This window comes from Strigops habroptila, chromosome 7, assembly GCF_004027225.2.
Source record: "Strigops habroptila isolate Jane chromosome 7, bStrHab1.2.pri, whole genome shotgun sequence".
NCBI classification, from domain to species: domain Eukaryota; kingdom Metazoa; phylum Chordata; class Aves; order Psittaciformes; family Psittacidae; genus Strigops; species Strigops habroptila.
In genome coordinates this window covers 2,724,926-2,745,052 of record NC_044283.2, presented here as the reverse complement: position 1 = coordinate 2,745,052, position 20,127 = coordinate 2,724,926, and the positions used below count along the sequence as shown (strand labels likewise).

Sequence of the window (20,127 nt, the reverse complement as noted above, 5' to 3'; positions counted from 1 at the left end):
GCCACTGTTAATGAACATCAAGGAAGAAATTAGTATAATTTCTCAATGATTCTCTCAAGACTGCAAGATATTATAGCCAGTTTGACCTAACTGATCATTGGCAATAGCATTCAGCAGTGCAGGAGGTCTGCAAGGTCACCACAGCTCTGGATAAGAGATAAGGATTCCTCTTAGGAAAAGTTTCTAGCTCTGCTCTGAGCACAGGGCTTAGGAAATCAAATTACAAAGCAATTCGACAAAGAGAACATTATCAAATACCACCCAGGGGAAGGCTCAGCCTACAGCTTCTCAGGAACACCAGGCATCTCACAGACGCTGCAAAGGGAGACTTATTTGTCTCTCTGCTAGCTGGAAGAAGAGTCCCCACCAGCACAGAAGCTTTTGCACAACACCCAGCATCAGTGAAATCACAGGCTCTCTGCACTGTTTCTCCTCAAGCCTGAGCAGCCGGTGAAGAAGAGGTCACCATCACCCACCTCTAGGATCTGGCTACTCAGGAAAGTGCCAGCTGTACTTCTAGACCACTTAGACTTTCTACAGTCCAAGCCTGAAGCCAAAACCCATGGGAGAGAGAAAAAAAGGCAGCCAAGCTTTGTACCTGATTGGGATCATCCCTATCATGATGAGCGGGAAGATCATCTTCATGTAGGGCAACGGTGACATGCCAAAACCACAGAGGATGAGGAGCTGAAGGACCTGCAAGCCTGTGAAATAGTGGATCTTCCTCTGGGGCACTCTGCGGATGTAATGTGTCGGAGGATAAGCAGTCTGGGAAGAGAAGAATTACACATTAGAAAGGCACCAGAGACCTGGACTCATGACTGCAGAATATGGCACAGACTTTTGAACACAAGGGTTTTAAGGAAGCCATCAATTTATACACATATGGAGAGCATCAACATCAACAGGTTCAACAGCAGAACACAGGATTTGTAGGGTTAAAGCAAGTGCCTTAAACCACAGCATTGGCAGCAATACACAGAAGATGACTGGGCACTAGAAACCCGGAGAAGAAAAGACACACCACACAGCTAAGATTGCTTTTGGGAGCATCTGGAGTGCAATAACATATCTTGATAAGTACAATAATAAGATTCTCCTGAGTAGGATTATCAGGGCTTTGAAGCAAAAGGTGAAGTGCCTGTAGGCGTGTGCAGGGGGGTGATGGTAAGCAGATGCATTCGGATGCTGTTACTGCTGGATGGTTTCTCCACCTGAAAGACACCTCCTCATTATTTTATAGCCTTCTGTCCTTTCTGCTGACCAGACTCCAGCTCCATGCTTGCCCCTGGTGGTCCCATTTCTTAGGTGAACAAGGAGAAGACCAGCAGATGAGGTTGGGGAGATGCAACTCCCCAACAAAGAGGCTGTACTCAAACTGCAGTGATTTTCTCAAGTCATATAAGATATTAATTTTTGAGAAAGAAGGTGAGGGGGAAGTGACATTAATAGGCTAAATATCACTCGTGGTTTCTTTTGACAGTTCCTTGCTCATGTCTGAGCACAGGCTTTGACTCACTGTCTATACATCAACGAAGAGTATGAGCGACTGTCTGCTGGCACCGATACAGACTCAATGGATTTCAGATTGTGCCATGACTCATTAAAAGGTTTCCAGAAAAGGGAGATCTCCATATTTGAGAATACTTTTTAATTTTCCAGCTTGGAAAATTCCACACTATTTATAATAAAAGCAGAAGTCTCATTCTACATACACCAGTAACCATTCAATCCTCATTCAAAAATTGACATGACAAATGTAATCTTTACCCGGTTTCACAGTTTTAACCTCTGAGATGTAATATTAGAGATCAAGACAGATTAGTAGAGATGCAGAGCCAAATGTTGGGTTTATTAAGGCCTTGACTGTTGTTACATAAAAGAAGGTGAGATGGAAACTCACAATTGCTTCCAGGTACCACCTACACTGCAAACTAACACCTTCTTAGCACTTGTAACAGAGAGAGCTTGAAAACACATCTTCCAGATTTGTTTTCATCCCACATCAGAAGGGCTTCAATAATGGAAGTAATTTCATTTTGAGTTTAAAATCTTATCCTGTGGCATTTCACACAAGTCAAAATGAAAGTGTAAAATACAGCAAAAAACCCACCTGTTCTGAAGTTTTGTTAGGGAAAGCAAAGATCACCATTTGCTGGCATTATGCCTGTGCTTTTTAATATTTGTTATTATTGGTTTTGAAATGCATGTACTCTGCAGCTGACAGCATCACAGAGGGTTTTTAAAGCTTACAAACACCCTACATTCAGTGAGCAGCAGTTTCTGCAATTGTTTGTTTAAAAAGACATTGTCTGAGTGGTTTTGGTTTGCACTCTACACCAGTGTGTCTACAACAGGGTCTTCGCTGGTACCAGCTATCCCGGCTCCATTCATGCACTAACTTTTGCTTTCTGGAGATAGAAGCTCCACAGCAATTCTTAGCAGACTGAAAAGGATTATATGTAATATAATGTCCTAGTTATAGGACAGGTGGGAATGGCTTTAAAGCTAAAAGAGGGTAGATTGAGATGAGATCTTAGGCAGTTCTTCCCTGTGAAGGTGCTGAGGCACTGGCACAGGGTGCCCAGAGAAGCTGTGGCTGCCCCATCCCTGGCAGTGTTCAAGGCCAGGTTGGACACAGGGGCTTGGAGCAACCTGCTCTAGTGGAAGGTGTCCCTACCTGTGGCAGGGGGTTGGAATTGGATAAGCTTTAAGGACCCTTCCAAACCAAACCATTCTATTATTCGATGATTCTTTATCTGAGATATCACTCTGAACAACAAAGCTCAAACACTTCTGTGGCAGGGAAATGCAGAAAGCAATTAATGCAGAATTTGAGGGACAGATGAGATACAGTGCCATTCTCTGAATGATTCAGCTACCACCTCTTTTTAACCCAACAATAACCATGCCACTTTTCGTATTTGACTCTGCATTATTCTCCCACTAATTTATCCCCTTTAATGGAAAAGGCATCTCTTGCTCATATCTCACTGGCAGACCAGGTTAAACTGGAGACACCAAATATCATTCTCACTTTGCTGAGAAAGGTGAAAGGGATATGCAAAGTGCAAGTTGCAGCTGGAAATCAGCCTCCTGAGAACAGGAGTTTTAGGGGTGGTCCCATTCCCAACACCAGCACCCTTCCATGTTAGCTCCTGGCACAGTTTGCTGCTAAGGTGGTAAAATAAGGTTGTCAATAATGTTTCCTTTTCTATTCCACCAATCTGGCGCCCCAGTTTGTGTACCTGTTCTTTGAGTAGGAGTGCCACCCTTTCAAAGAGCTGGTTCCCATCAATGGAGGTCAACGCAATGTAGAGGAAGAGTCCATAGAGCACTGGCTTTGGGATCCACTGAAGAGGGAAGGGGAGAAGCAGAAGGGAGAGGCCAACCAAGAAGTTTGCCACTAGGCTTGTCAGCCGGGTCTCCTTCACACTCACAATCCTGGAAGCAAGAGAACAGGGATTAGAGGAACAGAGTAATATCCCAGTATCCATATAATCTTATCGCTGGGGTTCACTGTGCATAGGTGCAGGACACGTGCCGCTTGGGAAAGGGAAACTCATCTCCACTGCACTGAGATCAGCGCTTCTGGCCTCGTGCTGACACAGAGAAGGCAGAGCTCTGCTGGATCCAGGCCAGGCACTTAATCCACAGCTCAAACACAGCAGCTGGAAAAATGCCCAATTCCCCTTCTGCAAAGCTCCACGGACCCTATCCTGAACTAATTTGCCCTCTAAACTAATTCTGTTCAGCACATTGAAGAAAGAGAAACACCAACAAAACCAAAACCCAAAACCAAACTAAAACCCCCAACTAGATAAGAATCCTTTTTCTGGGCAGTAATACTTTCCTCAATTTACCCAGTGCATATGCAATTGGCTCTTATCCAGAAGAAAACTCATTGACTTCTACAGGAACTAATGAACCTCTTGTAAAAAGAAGTCTGCATTCTCTTGCCTGTGAGTCAGCATTTCTGATGTATATGAGCATCTCCTTGTTTATATGGAAGGGAATGCTAAGAGCACTATGGAGGGAGCTAGAAAGCTAATTCTGCTGTGGATAATGGCAGTTGCACTGCAAATTGCCTATTACCATGCAAAACATGTAATTAATTAATGCAAGTTTTTCATAGCTGAGAGCACAGATTGATTTTTTGGGGGGATGAAGGAGTGGGGGTGACTGACAGGAAAGCATACAGCAAATTTCAGAGCCCACATGAGGGATGAAGGGAGGTTGCTCTGTTTTCTTTTCACTTCAGCTAAACCTGTGAGCATCTCCTCCTACTTCAAAACAAATTACCAGAAACAACAGGAGGAAAAAAACCCCTCATCTTTTAAGACTACTTGGAAATAAAGAAAAGGAGGATTCTTAACTTCTCCTGAGAAGATAAATCCACCCATTCAGTGGATAAGCAAGTGAGTAAATCCCCCTATTATCAGGACAAATGGATGTCCGTAAGCTGTTTTGGTGTCATCTAGTGGCCTCACTCCCTGGATGCAAGACTTGATATTCCAAATAACCCTGTACCCAAAATACCCTGAGGATTAACACAAGAACAAGCCATGAGATCTATCAAAATACATTTCCTTCTATTACATATGTACTACTGGGACTTCATAATCCCTTCTGTTCTAAAGAAGATTGCTTCCCAGTGGTTTCTTTCAATATTAACTTTTTGAGTCTTGTTTATAAAACTAAGGTCAGGCTGAACTTCAAATCTGTTAATACATTCAAAAGCATAATGAAGCTGCAGGGATGAAGGAGCCTTCCACACCTGTATTTAGAGAGATAGGGAAGGGTAACAGCCTAAGGCTTGCCCTCAAGATTTGGATAACATGGCAGAATTAACATGAGCTAAAGAGCAGCAGACATCCCAAACAGTACACAAAGTCCTGAGGACAAGGCTTGAATTCATTGCTGAGTAATAAGGGAGATCATACATATTATCTAGGGTTACCAAGAGAGGATGCACAGAAGAGCCACAGGAGATGTTAACCTATAAGTAACCTCTCCCCTTCCCTATGTTTAAACACAGCACAAACCACATCTTTCCTCCTTCAAAACAGATTTTGTTCAGATCCTCTTGCAAGTCACCTATGGCAAGGGGTCCCTGCCACTGCTTAAAGAAACTGAGGGAGAGCAGAGCACTTCACTCTTATCTGCAGACTGCTCCTGCCAGCTCTGGAAGAACTGGGGCATCACCTAGGTGAATACAGTTTGGCACCTTTTCCATTGCCTCCAGGTCTGGATCACCACAGAATAGAAGTCTCTGAGATGAACAGAGCCAAGCAGCTCCATGTGCAACTGCAAGTGCTAATTCAGAACAATTTGATAGCCTGATAAGGAGTGGTCAAGGCTACTTCAGAGCTACCAGAACCACTACAGGCTTCTCAACTGGCCCAGTAAAGCAGGAGTGAAAGGATGCATCAACTGATTTAGATTCATCCGAGTACAGCAAGCTACAGAGGAAGAATTTCTGCTATTTCAGGTGAAGATCTAACCTACTGCTCGGGATGCTCATGACCTGCAAGCATCAGCCTGAGCATACACATGCCTGCTAGACTCAAAGTCATACAAGCTGAAGAGTTCAGGACCAAAATGAGAGATGAAGCCAACACATTTTGACCAGATGCAAGTCTGCAAGTACAGAACAGCTCGGAGTAGCAGCTCTTTGGTAATGGATTTTTGAAGTTCATGAAGTTTTCTATTGTGATCTCTTGGGGATGCAGCAATCATGGCACTAAAGAGTGTTTGAGTGCATATAAGATGTCCTGCAACTACAAGTGCCAGTTCCTGCTGGCAGTAGTTTGAAAATTAAAGTAGTTTGAAATTTCTTATCAGAACATAGTTAAAATTACTCATAATTAACCAAACATGAGATGTTTAAAGCTGAAGTTCCAAGCCTCAAATTGGTCTTCTGCCAATTCTAGCACGTTTCTTATTTCTAGGGTAAGGACATCACCGTCACATTAAGTCAACAAAAGAAACTATAATTTGCATGTGTTCAGAATCCATTTTGGCCTTGAGGAAACAGTTCCAGAAAGTCTGTGCTGCAATGGAAATGAGGTAATTAAGGGAAATTAAAAGAGCATAATCCAGGCTCATTTCCCCAGAATCCTTTAAATCTGGCTAGCACAGGATTAGCCATTCCTGACCTCCTCCATCTGAGCAGTGAGAGCCTATTTGCAGATTGCCACATGAAACTCGAGCAGTTACTCTACAGGAGAGAAGAAAACTTTGCTTTCATTGAGACAGGTTTTTATCCTTGTTTATATCATCATCCTCACAGAGAGCTTTGATTTGAGTGCAGGAAAGGAGCCTGCCAGGGGAGCCAGCACTGAAAGAACTCCTGATTTTCTAATTGAGCTTCAATATGTTTCTTTTTCAGCAGAGTTGACTAGGAGAAAACAAAACAGAAAGATGACAATATTGCTCAGAGCCTCCTGTTTATAGCTCAGTGCTTTGCAGAGAACAAAAAAGCTTCAGTCTCAAAGGGAGTTCAAATAACTAGGAAATCCTTGTTCCCTTTTTCACTCCCAATATCCAGTTCACAGCACTCATTTACTTAACGACTTGCCTCCAGCAGAGAAAGAGCTGTACGGTGACGGAACATGCTTAGTGAGATTAGGGCATCCCTCTGCCCTTTTGGGATAATCACTGGAGCCATATCTAGGTTAGCATGGTCAAAGAGGGCTCTCTGATGCTAGTTTTGGGCAGCAGGGTGAAGGAGGACGAGGACAGCAGGTAGACCTTAATTCAAGCAGGGGACTTGACTTTGTCAAGAAGCAGCCAGAATGCAGAATCAAGACAGTGGGTGGAAAAACAGAAGTAGCTACCAGGTATTAAAACTGACAATGGAAGAAACAGGAGGGAGGCTTAGCACAGGGATTTCAAAGTGTAAATTCTGCATTTCACAAAGAAATGGAGATCAAAGATATCTCAGAGCAGATCAGGAAAGAATTAGGAAGAAGTTCATCCCTGTGAGGGTGCTGAGGCACTGGCACAGGGTGCCCAGAGAAGCTGTGGCTGCCCCATCCCTGGCAGTGTTCAAGGCCAGGTTGGACACAGGGGCTTGGAGCAACCTGCTCTAGTGGAAGGTGTCTCTGCCCGTGGCAGGGGGTTGGAACTGGATGTGCTTTAAGCTCCCTTCAACCCAAACCACTCTGTTGATTCTATGATTAGGGACATAAGGAGCAAAGGCATGGATTAACACCCTACAGAACTCAAATTACAAAGTTGTTGGGGTTTTTAAAATAGGGTTTAGCATTTATTCAAGACAGATATAGCTGTGGGAACAACTAATACCAACACATACTACTGGGAATACAAGCCCAAGGGACTAATCTCCCAGGAAAGGTCTGTAAAAGCATTACAGGGAGCATCAGGACAGCAATTTCCAGATGTGGAAGGTGAAATCTGTCCACTACTGACCCAAAAAGCAGCTGTGGCAGGTTGTGCTGGGCCAGCTGGCACTAAGAACAACATGAGGGTGAGACTGGAATTAAAAGACTGACCCACTCCATCCCCCAAAGTAAATGACCACTTAGCCTCACTTTTGATAAGTGGCAACTCTGAAAATGGAAACCAAGACAGGATAATTAAAACTAATGGAATATGAGTGGAAATTACCACTTCTGAGGTAAAAGCACTCAACTGTAACACACAGAGATCAAACAGACCAAATAATCTCTATTCTGAAGCAGGTTTCATGAGAAATTAGATTTTTCATTTTGCTTTTTTCTTTAAATAGGTCTCTGATAAGAGTGTGTTGGACAACTTGGAACAGCCAAAAAGCTGGTCTTAAATAGAAAGCCGTGACCTGGGCATGGCTTCACAATTGCTTTTGCCTAAAAGCAAGAGAATTTAATAAGCATCTCGCATTCCTGAAATGTGGTGGAAGATGCTATTGGAGCTCTGAAACAATGCTGCATTTTTCCTACTCTTTGTAATAACCACCAGACAGGTTTCAGGCAATGAATCAGACTGGATTTTTTCTGGTGAAGACATCTGGAAAGATCCGGCTAAAGCATCTCCTCAGCTTTCCACAAGGATAAACCTGAAAAAGTCCTTGGCTGACTCTTCCAGAGGACAATTTGCACTGGAGTGGGTGGAATCCCTGCAGGCTGAATAAAGAGCATAAATCTGTGTTTGTCCTAAAAACAAGCACTTTGGTGAAGGAGGATGAAGCCAGGTCACGCTGGCTGAGGTGGCTTCATTTGGCACATCTTCCTTCTACCTCCATATCTTGCAGGTCTTCAAGACGACAGCTAACTCCTCAACCATGTAACCCACTATACCCAAAGGATTAGGAAGCCACAAATAAAACCAAAGAGATACAAGGCAGCTCTGCAGTTCCTACTTACGTCTCATAGATGTGTCCACTTTCAACCCTCTCCTCCACGTAAGCCAGGGCACGGACGTGCATTGGGGAGTGAGGGAAAGCAGCATGGATCCATGGAAGGCCAAAGACAGACAGCCCTGTGTTAATCAGCGCAACAAGCAGGAGGTCCCAGTGGTAAGCTGTTCCCTTCACCAACCTGAAACGAGGTTTATGTTGACAGCAGTTACATCCAGTGCAAGCTAAGAGGCTGCCCTTGCTGAACCTGAGCTGCAATGCTAAACACCAAAGTGCACTTCCATGCACCGAGTTATTTCACACCTCCTGCCTTACAGTCTGTGCTACATGAACACAAAACATAATAAAACTTGATAGCTTGCTCCCAAAGCAGTCATCTCCTGGAAAGAACACCACTGAGCAGAAACGCAGCCCACTCAAATAACAGCCCATGAAAATTTCATCAGCATTTTGCCCCTATGTTTACTGCAGTCCATTCAAAATACACATGTATACTTGCTAGCAGAGTCCATGTAGGGAGTGGTTAGAAACTTGGGCATGGGCTGCCTAACTACTGACACTGAAGTTTCCCCATCTGTCTTGTTTTTAACTCTGATGTCCCTCCTTCCCCATGAGCAGAACATGTGCTGCAGTAATCCCCTGATTACGTAATGTTATTGTATGATAAGAAAATGGGGCATGAATTCATTAAACTTCAGCTCCTCCTCGGTAGTCAACCAAGGAGATATGCTGCTAGCTTTGGTGAATACTGGGGAGCCTCTCTGCTTTGTTTCTTAGGGGACAGGGGAACTGACAGCCTTCATCAGGGAAGCTGACCCCTTCACATTTGCTTTGCAAGGACTACACAGAGAGCACCTACTAACACTGAACTCACATGTAGTTTAACCTTGCCTCTTTTTGCAAGGCCTTCCTCCTTCCTGAATATACCCATCTGGTACCAACTGCTCAGATACTGCGAGTAAATTTTAGGAAAAGGTTGGGGAAGGATTCAGCTCTCAGACTTTGACGTCTAACTTAAAAGTCTATAGCTGTTTTCCTGCCTGGCCATCAGACCAGACAGCAGCTGGCACCCTCACACAACACAAAGGATCAGCTCAATTGCTCTGCTGGCACCATCAACTGGAAATGGACCATCATTTACATGTCTTAATGTCACCAAGCAAGCTCTGTCCAATACCTAAGCAGAGACTTGGAGACATCCAAGATGCTCTAAGACATAAGGTGCATGGAGCTAGTAGATGTGATGCAGCACATGAAGATCTATGCCTAATTTCTACCTCAAAGAGCAGTATATGCCATTGTTTGGGCAGCAGAAGTCTTGGGTGGGGTTTGGTTTGGAACAAAAAGATTTGTCTCACTGGAAGTGCTCACCTCCATTGAGTGAAGGGGCCACAGGGTGACTAGGTCAGGTAGATGTCTACATTGCCATACCTCAAAGCTGGAAGGTGCTGGCAGGAAGGGTGGGATTGTAAACACACTTCCTGTGTTAGCTCACACTTTGAAAGCACAGCTCCTGCTCATGTGCCGCTTTCTCAGAGCAAAGGCATCTCCAGCATCCCCAGGGTTATCATTTGATTGTCCTGTCTGCCCTTTTCAGAGGGCTTTCTATGTACAAAGGCCTTGCATCTAACAGCAGCATCATTTTAGCCCCCTTAGGACACTCTTTGGTTTCATCAGTCTGGTAGCACCGTGTTGCATACACCTGCTTTGACCAATGCATAAGGCTACACTGAGCTTGTCCAGCTCAACACACAAAGATGCCTTATCCTAGATTATCTACACACAGGCCAACCAGCCCAGTATTCCCTGGACTGTCCTATACCCTTGCTTTGATTACTCTTAAAGCACATTAGTGTACTTTCAGGCAAGCAGCATCTTTTCCCTGTTTTTAATACAGGACAAAATCACTACATTTGTTAAGACACCAAGCAGCATATTCTCCATTTGGCTGGTATAAATGATGATATTTTTCTTGTGTGATGGTACCACAACAGAAAGTGTCAAGTCCTGTTGTTTCCATCTCTAAAAACCCATGCCCTGATTTCTGCCTAGTCCTGTAACAAGGCGTTATGAAAAACTAGGAAGAACACTGAAGAATATTTCACATTGCTTAGAGATGCTTTAGTGGAAAAAAAAAAAAAGCCCCACAAAAGTTTAGAAGAAACTCCTATCAGGAAATGGATGACCCAGTTATATTACAGATTTATGCAACACTTTTAAACAGATATAATAGAGATGAGAGGAACAAAAAATTAAGCGGTCACAGAAAACCAAATTAGTATAACTGAATCTGAGCTTGTCTTCTCCCCCCTCAGTGCCACTCTAGCTACAGCATGGAGAATATTAATGCAGGTTATGCAAGGAGAGAACCCTCCCACACATTACATTAGCAAAAGCATCCTCTGAGACATGGTAGTTTCCCTGGAAAAGTCATACACGTTCATTCTTGATATCATATCTGATTGCAGCTGGCACAGAAACATCAGAGGGAATATTTTAACAGCGCAACATCTCGACTCAAGTTTGCACATAAATCAGACCTATCAGACATTAGACATACTGCGCTATTTCCACCTTCTCAGCTGGAGACTAACAGCTCCAAACACTTCTTTTTCTGATGCTCAGCTGCAGCATATCATGCTACGACATTTATGCAGGTCATTGACTTTTCATTTTCAAAAAATTCCCTGTGCTGCAAGAGCAGTGTGAGTTTTAGGCTACTTAAATATCTGTAGACCTCAAACCATACAACGTATCTACATAACATTCACACATGGGCAAAGAAAAAACATGCTGAGGTGGTGAGCTCATTGATGCTTTGTAGTTTTGACTTATTGCCACAATATTGGGTATTGGGGATGGCAAGGAGTTAAGCAGTGGAGAGTTATCTTCATCTGTGACAACAGAAGTTCTGAAGAACATGCCCTGATGTTCAGGCAAGCTTTGGACAAGCAGTGCTGGGAAAAGACTCAAAGATGTCCCTCCACAGAGGAGTACCAAAAGCATTACCTGTTCTCCGGTGCATTTGTGAGTGACGCCACGATGTTCTGCTCTATGAAGAAGAGCATTGACAGGAGGAACCCCAGCCCCATGGCGCTCATCACTGACCCGATGGAGAGGGACTGGACCGGGGCCAGCACGAACAAGCTCTCAGATGGGTTGTAGTTAAATTTGGACACTGGAAAGAGGAGAATGATATTAGGAGGCACCTTCTTATCCAACCATCCACATGGGCTCAACCAATGTTTTATACACCATGAACTACTAGGAACCAATGCAGCAAACCAGACATGATGCTCTGGCACGTGGGAGCCAGAAGGCCATAGAAGACAGGCTCATCTGGCTGTTTTAGTTTATTTTTTTCCTCCATCCTCTTAGAACTTGGCTGCCATCCTGATTTGACAGATTACTGCTACTTCTAGTGAGGCATTACATATATTCGAGCAAAACAAAAGAGGGAAACTTGTTTTCCACAGATGCAAGGCATTTTTAAATTAGAAAACCTTATTTCTAACAACAGTATAGTCCTCCTGCTCTGTTAATCAACTGACAGAGGCATTTCAAAACTTCCTCATATCCAACAAGCTGTGCAAGGCATTTGAGTATGAAATGCCCCTACTTTCCTGCCATTGGAAGAAATCCATGACTAGGGATAAATCACACATGGCCACACACCATTTTACAGTCCAACTGGATGGAATGGCCATCACAGAAAGAAAAAAAAAGCCATTTCTTATTTGTTTCCATACATTTCCTCACATCACCCATTCACGTCACCACAGGACAATGCAATTCCTGTCCCCATTATCGCTTCCTGATATGGAAAAGCTGATCTATTTGGCCAATGAATGGTGTCTCGTTTTTAGATTTCCTTGTGTTAACTTCAAACTGCACAGATGCTCTGCACCATTTCACCTAAATTAGGAAAACGTAAACTGGAGACAAAGAGGACAGACTGGGATCATCAACTCTATGCCTGTATGACTGGCAACAACCCTTCCTGTCTGCTAATTACTCTTCCCTTTGTTCTTGGCCAGAAATTGTTGATCCTCTTTATTGTAAGAGATACGAACTTTAAATTACATTGACATGAAAAGGCACACTGCAATAATTTGTCTAGAGACAAAACTTCATCCAGCCTCATTTGATTAAGGGTTTTGGATTAATTAAATCTAATACTGAGGAAATCTGAGCTCTTTGGGTGGTGTGGAGTACACGTGGTATTTGCGAAGTTGTATGGAGTTATATATATGTGTTATTTCTTTTGTTTAGGAAAGCCTTCCTAGGATTTAATTTCTCTTTTCCATGCATCCCATTATTCCAGAGAATGAAAATATAACTTACTTTCAATTTCCTTGAAGATATAGGAACCCACAGCAGAGAAAGTCAGAACTGAAATCGGTAAGGCACAGTCGGACAGAATTTCACGTACTCTGGCATGCAAATAAGGGCTGCAATTTAAAGACAAATAAAACCTACTATCAACACCACATTTCCAAGTAGGGACAATCGCTCAATCCAGATAGCATTAATGCTCTAACAAGTGAAAATTGAGTCCAATCTTGCAATTCTAAAGAGATACTTGGAGTGAAAAATTAGTCTTTAAATCAGCCTTAAATCCTCTGAAATCTACAGCCTTTGAAGGTTGATGAATGCAAAAGCAAAACCCATAAAGAAACAAGAAACTAAGACGCCAACTAGAAAATAAGTCCTCCAAACACCAATTTGTGTCTCCTTTCCACTTTAGTTTAATTGCTTACTCAAGCATTTCAAATGAAGAGTTTTAAAGGCAATGGGAGTAAATCCCAAACTACAGCTGGGCATTTGACACCCAAGAGCACACTGAAGGTACATTTCCAGTAGACCTTCCAGCACCATCAGTGATTTTTGCCCACCAAAATGATTCAATGCCTATTTGGGGAGAGTTACAGGAGTTCCAACATGAAATACATGGTTCACGCAAAGCTTTCTAACAAGTCACTTGCGACGCCAAACCAAATACAGAAGGACATCGTCCAGCGACTGAACATTTTGTTCTGCTGCTAACATTTTCCAGGTGGCCAGCCAAGTTCATCTCTGGCTTTGGCTTCCACCACCACTAATGGAAGAGTTCCACCTGATTTTTCTGGGTTACAAACTTAAGATCTAAACCATTAGTGATTCCTCACAGGTAATAGGAGATAATCAGTAGTCTGAGCTCTAAGACTGAAGTAACTCACCTTTTCTTAAACTGATAGAGCGTATGACCAAGCCAAAGGGTACCCAACATCAACATGAGACTAAGGACGGCAGTTTCACGTCCATAATGCACATCATGCGTGCCTGTTTGATTCTCTAGGGACATGGATCTGCTCACTGATGAATTCATCAAGAAGGTGGTATTGATGCCGAGGCTTGGAATAGCATCAGTTGGTGCTTTTTCCAAGTAACTTTCTCCTGTGCGCCCACTGTAGTAATATTTCTTAAAAACTGCACAAACAACCAACAGGCAAAGCATTAGGATAGGTTTGTGACAATCAAAGCAAGTAAAATAAAGTGGTTCTTCCTTGCTTGATCATGCAGTATTAATGTTATGCTTCACCAAGCTTATAGCTTTACCCTTGAACCAGTGAAGAGAAATTGTGAGTGCTGCTTCTCTTATTTTTCACTTCTTTTAATAGGTAAAAAGTTAAACTGATCTAAAGCAACACGTTTGAACTGTAAGGACTTTCAGTGCTAATTATCAATGTTGTTCCTAGCACTGGAATCACTGCTCTCATATATATTTAACACTTACTTTCGGCAGCCTGGTAAACAAATTCCATCAGCATCTCTGTAAAAATTAAGAGCAGCCAGGCTGCACAGACACTTCAATGGACCTCAAAACGTACAGTAATTACTTTTCCTCCAAGGCTGGTCCAGATTTTAAAGATAAGTGTTGATGATATGCAAAACCTGGCAGAACATTTAAATTTACACTGCAAATGGAAATAGAGGGCACCTGAAGTAAACCTGTACAAGCGAAACACCCAGTAATGCCTTTGGAACTATCCATAAATGCATTAGATTAGCTCGGAAGCATTTATATAAGTCATTAACAGTTGAAAATACAGTCTTGCTCTTCAGCATTTAGATAGCTGTGCTCCCATTTCTACAATATTGGCTAGTTCCAAGCATATAAATGTGGTTTTGGGGTGATTTCACCTCTTTGCGGAGCAAGAGCTTGAGGTGCTACAAGGAGCAAGTAAAAGCAGAAGATGAGAGTTGGGCTTTGCATCCTTGGTGCTCCCATGATCAGATGACAGCACCTGCTGTTCTCCATACCAATGGGAAGATACAGAACAATGGAAACCACCACGTCAGAGCTTTGCGGTCTCTCTACCTTTCTTCTCTTTAGTTAAAATACCCCTTAAACTTTTCAGAGAGAAACTTAATCCTCTTGAGTCAAAAACACAACAATCTGAAGCTTAGGCTACAATACGCCTCATAACAATTCCCCCCTGGCCCCAAATAACAATCAATTGTCTCATTATGCAGCAGCTACAAGGAAAGCAGGCAAACCACACTGGAATTCTAAATATTTGAAACAAGCAAAACTTTAAACATTCTTGCAAAGCACAATTGGTTCTTGCAACCACCTTGATTTTGGCTGAAGCACGGTTTACTGCTGGTTTGGAGCTCACCCTAGTGTAAAATGCCCCATGTTTAGCCATGCTGTGATTTTAACAGCAGTAATAATCTTTTTCTACCACCTTTATGTTTTAAAAGGAGTCCAGGCGTTCGACAAGTGGAAGGGGTCAATAGGGCATATAGGTCATGAGAAAAACCCTGGTTGTTTCACATTCAATACTTCTGTATATGGATTTCTAGATCATAGAAGGTTTGCAGTTCGAGATTTACCCTTTAAATTCACTCGCAGCAGCAGAAACGAGGAGATCATTGTGCTTTTAAAGCATGAGAAATGTTCCCCCCGCAAGGAGCAATCACAACCTCAGTTAGCACTGAGCATTCCTGCATCGTGTGCTGCAGAAGATGTTTTGCTATCATTTCCTCCCTCCATCCTCGCAGCTGCATCCAGCCCAGCAGGACACCCACACCTGCTTTGCAAAGAGGTAAACTGAGGCACGGAGCACTGCTGTGACCCATGTACCAGCACAGAACAGGTTGTTGGAGGATTTGTGATTTCCGGCTCTAAACATGAAAGGACACTTTTGTCATAACAGAAGTGATTATGGCTGTATTTCCTGGGGATTTGCAGCTGGCCAGGGCTGACTGCCTGTTCACCATCTCAGCTGACCTTAAGTGTTACTAAGCCCTAAAGGCATACACAGTCACTGAGCATGTGATAAACCAATAGCACACATAACCCGGCAAATATGCAGAATGTATTTGCATGCCTCCCTATTTAGATTTGAACTGGAATGAAGAAGAAACAAGTTACTTAGTTCTGGGTGTTGTGGATTTGCTCAATTCCCAACCCTTAGAATCATAGAATCAACTAGACTGGAAAAGACCTTTAAGATCACTTGTCTATATTGCAATAATGCATTTAGGGCTGAAGACATCTTTGGTACCTTGCCTTTAGCCTGACTACATCAACATACGCTCCCTCTGAGGCTGCAATTCAATTTGCACCTGCCTCAAAACTAGGTAGGATTGCTCCACTCAATCCTGAATATGAGGGAAGAAACTTTGACTTTACTCTTGTATTTTAGTTAAAGCATCAAAAACATGCCAACATGGCTAGTGGAGGCCTTCATCCTGCATTACGGACTTGCTATAAGGTGATTCCTGCAGATTTATAGCTTTTTTTCATAACAGAGATAAGCGAATCTGGTTGCCCACATTGAGAGAGCAGCAGAGCAGGTGGTTCCCTCGCTGAAACAGAGCCATGCTCAAGCCTAGCGTGTGCTCAAGTTCCCTCCAACAACATTAACTCGCTTTGTTTGCTTCAGCCAGCTCACCACCATTTCCTGCAGAGTGCAGATGTCAAGATCAAATAAACACAGCTTTGGTGGCTGGGCCACATGGCAAAAACAAAGTGTCACCGGGATAGCGTGAATGCACATGGCTTGATTCCTCTATAGTATCACATCCCTCCCCTCTTCTTTCCTGCATGAGTATCTTGCAAATAAAATAATAAGGCTTTGAACAGACTGAGGAAAACATATCTGGGCAAGAGAAAGTGTCCCCTTGGCACTAAGGAAGCCCAAAGTTGCTGTCAGCTGGCTAGCCATAACCAGAACACACTGAACAGCATGGAGAAGATAGCAGCTTTCTCTTTCTGCTTAACTGCTCAACTGTAGCTCTGAGCGGGAGCAGGAGGAGGCAGCAGCAGCCATCACCTTCTGCTACAAAACAGGACTGAAAGACAACAAACAAGCTGCAGCCATGGTCTGCAGTGTTATGTGTTTGAATATGAGCACTGAGAGGGTTAAGGATAGTCTGTTTCTGGCAGCATCAGTGCCCTTCATCTGGGAACACAGCTGGATCTGGTGTCTCATCTGTTGATGTACTGATAATCCCAGATGCAGCTGAAGCCAACATGAGCTGGCAAATGGCTGGAGTGTTGGTTAGATCTCATTACCATTGTTCCTACAAATTCAGCCCTTCCCAAGCACAAGGGAGAATGGCTCTAATTCACTAATTACACTAATTAACCTCCAGAATCCTCTCCTGTCCCTACTGCAATATTCTTGTATTGAGCGCATACTCATGTATTACTTGCATGTTCCTGGAAATCCAGCAGCTGAGATCAATGGATGCTTTCTGTACCTTTAACCTGCATCCTATGCCCCTGCTATGGGAAATCAGCTCTCTCCTACAGAAGCACTGTGAGCATTTGCAGTTGCTCATTTTTACAGAGCAGCAGAATGTTCTATTGAGGAATACCTAAATGCCACAGGGAGACTGTCCCATACCTCCAGAACAGGGCACTAACAGTATACATTAAGCAAAGTTCACAGCTATATAGTGAGCAAGGAGAAAGCAAAGTATCTCCTTCACCAACCTTTGTCTAAAGAGGGTATCTGAAAGATGCAGGTGTTCTGCAGAGTTAAAAACCCCTCTGATTGCACAATCAAAGCACATATAAGCCAAATTAAGGATTTCCAATGAAGTGAGGAAGTATGTCAACAAATTCCTTTGCAGTGTCAAACCCCTTTGAAGGTGTTCTCACTGCATGCAAGACACCAAAATGAGCCAAGCCTGAAAACAAGGGATGTGCTCAGTGTTTAGGTATGCCTGAAGGATTTCAAAGGGTAGCCCAAGCTTGGCTAACCTTAGGTCACAACACACAAGGAATGTAGACTTTGACAACTTGTCACTGGGATGAACAGAAAGATTGCCAACCACATGGCATTTCTGCTAACATCTTTCACCTTCACAAATACATCCTGCCAATCCCGATGGGAAGAGAGGTACCAGAGAAATTTGTTAAACCTCAAGGCTCCTCACCTAGAACTTAACTAATGAGGACTAAGTGACTGGAATGGTAGAATAGCTTTAGGAGCATGCTGGAAGGCACTGAAGTCCTCATGCTGCTATTAAAGAAAGGTAACAGAGTTCATGTAAGAACAGGCAATCTCAACCCATGTAGTTTCAATAATGTGGTGAGGAAACAGGTCTAGATGCCCTGCATTTAAAATGGACTGTTTTTTGCCAGGACTAAAGAGACTGGTATCAGAAGACTTTCACAGTAACATTACTATGGTTTCTCCATTCAGTAAAAGTTAAGACACTAGGTCTTATCTCAGCTAACTGAAATTAGAGCTGATAGAAATTCTGAGCATCCAGGTAAACTGCTGACAAAGAGCTGCTTCAATCTCACGCTGATTTAGTTTTCCCCTGAAGACCCCGAACGAACATGGAACAAGCAAACATCATGCATATTTGCAGCCTTGCATTTCTCTTTGACAAGGAAGATCTGCATTGAAAAACATTGTTGGAAAGCTTACCTTTAATAATGCCTTTGAAGGCATCAAGCACAAATGTGATGGATATAAAAAGTGCAATTATTTCTTCTGTTGACCTGTGGAAAAAATCCCAGGCATTAATATAGCCATTAGCAGAGTCTGCATTCAACTCCATTCAAAGGAAAATCAGCATATTCCTGCATTTACATGAAATTATACCAATTTTAGTTAAACTCCAACTCAGGAAACAAAACCCAGTGAATCTTTTAAGAGCTTCTTTCAAGCTGGAACAATAAGCTGAAATGATACTAGCCTCATCTCGCAAAATACATTTTGCAGCAAGTTTGTAATTAAGGAGCTTGTGGAATGTATAATTTTTCCATTTGCTGAATAATCTGATCAAAATATGACTTCTTGAAAATAGCTACCTTTTAAAGAGTTTCATCAGGAGACTGAAATTAAAGAGGGAGTACATCACAAGGAAAAAGCTGTTCCACAGTCCAATCCAGGCATAGAAAGCACTGAAATCCAAGTTGTAGTCATCACAGATTCCTCGGATGACTGCAAAAGGGAAGCATTCACATGTCAGATTAAACTTTTGTCATTACCACCCTGTGATCACCATCTGCTTGATGGCAAAAAGAACCAATTTCAAGACTTTATCCCAATGGATTTACAGGAGATACCATTAAAGGTCTGTTCTTACACACTCAAGTGAACAGTGGATCAACCCAAACTGTTTTCCTCTTCCCCACCCCTTTCCTCCACTAGAAATAGGAAGAAGCACTTGGAAAACTATTCTCTGCTCAAATCATCTTTCCCAGGGATTAAGGCCACAAAATCAGCCCTTGAAATTTGCTCTCACTGACATTTCAGGATGCTGTTGATCAAGGTATCTCATACGTGCTTTTGCACCTTGTGTACTCAGCCACTGTACCGTGGACAAAACCTCATGTCTTAAACCTTTCAAGCTAATCATAGCCCATCTGATTGTTCCTATAGACAGTGGGTCTGCTCTGTTACACCTCTGGCTCAGCAATATCAGCTTGCAACCACAACTGGAAAGCTATTGACCACACCATAACAGACCAATCAACCCCCCTCCCAAACTAACCCACTCCCCATAAAAAAACCAAACCAAACAACAAAAACCACTTTGTCTCAGGCTCTTATCCTCAAGTTTGTTAAATGCAGCCACAGAAGAAAGCCATTAGATGAAACAGATTTCCTCCCTTAAGCATTTCTTTTCATTGCTTCATCTCACAAGGTGTTTTTTTCCACATAAAATGATTCCTTTAGAAACCAACTTTAACTAAACCTGAATCAAACTCCTCCTCTTTCCCTCAGCACCAGAAGCATCCCTTTAACATTGATTTATTAAACAAAATGCAACTAAAGCTCTAACAGGATTTTAAAGTTCTTGCACAAAGTCCCATTCCACCAATCCCAATCCCACCGGTCCCGTGACATACATGTTTAATAGACTTACCATTGATGTAGAGTGCTAAAGGAGCTGTAGTTAGGAGTACAACTAGAGGCTGCCCTGAAAAGAGTGCATAAAGCAGCCCTCCAATACATTGGCCAACGATTGTCTTCTGCACATCTACAAGCAATCAGGAAGGAAGGAAACAAACAGGGTTTTAAACCAACACCTCCTTGACCAAGGAGCATTCACGAGGCATAGAAGCCAACTGCTAATGAGTGAGAGCAATGTTCAGAGGGTATAGAAGGTTGTGAAAGCAAGAAGTGATCCTTTGCCAACAAAATTGAACCAGTAATTTAGGAGGCCATGAGGTTTCTAGATGTTGAACTACGAAAGTTGGGGTTTTTATTTGATTTGGGGGTTTTGTTTCTTTTTTCCCCCTCCTTTGTTTT

The 20,127-nt window shown here is 42.8% G+C and overlaps 1 protein-coding gene across 5 annotated transcripts in view; it reads right to left on the bottom strand.

Moving 5' to 3' along the window:
- The window catches only part of SLC4A11 (solute carrier family 4 member 11), a 99,254-nt gene that overhangs the window by 6,625 nt on the left and 72,502 nt on the right, over positions 1–20,127 (bottom strand). For all 5 annotated transcript variants that reach the window (XM_030492282.1, XM_030492280.1, XM_030492281.1 and 2 more), the window contains 9 exons: positions 19,742–19,855; positions 18,681–18,813; positions 18,295–18,368; positions 13,579–13,828; positions 12,704–12,810; positions 11,369–11,537; positions 8,367–8,540; positions 3,249–3,444; positions 599–768 (listed from right to left, as the gene is read on the bottom strand). In XM_030492282.1, the coding sequence (XP_030348142.1) occupies positions 599–768; positions 3,249–3,444; positions 8,367–8,540; positions 11,369–11,537; positions 12,704–12,810; positions 13,579–13,828; positions 18,295–18,368; positions 18,681–18,813; positions 19,742–19,855 (1,387 nt within the window). The remainder of the gene's footprint in view (positions 1–598; positions 769–3,248; positions 3,445–8,366; positions 8,541–11,368; positions 11,538–12,703; positions 12,811–13,578; positions 13,829–18,294; positions 18,369–18,680; positions 18,814–19,741; positions 19,856–20,127) is intronic.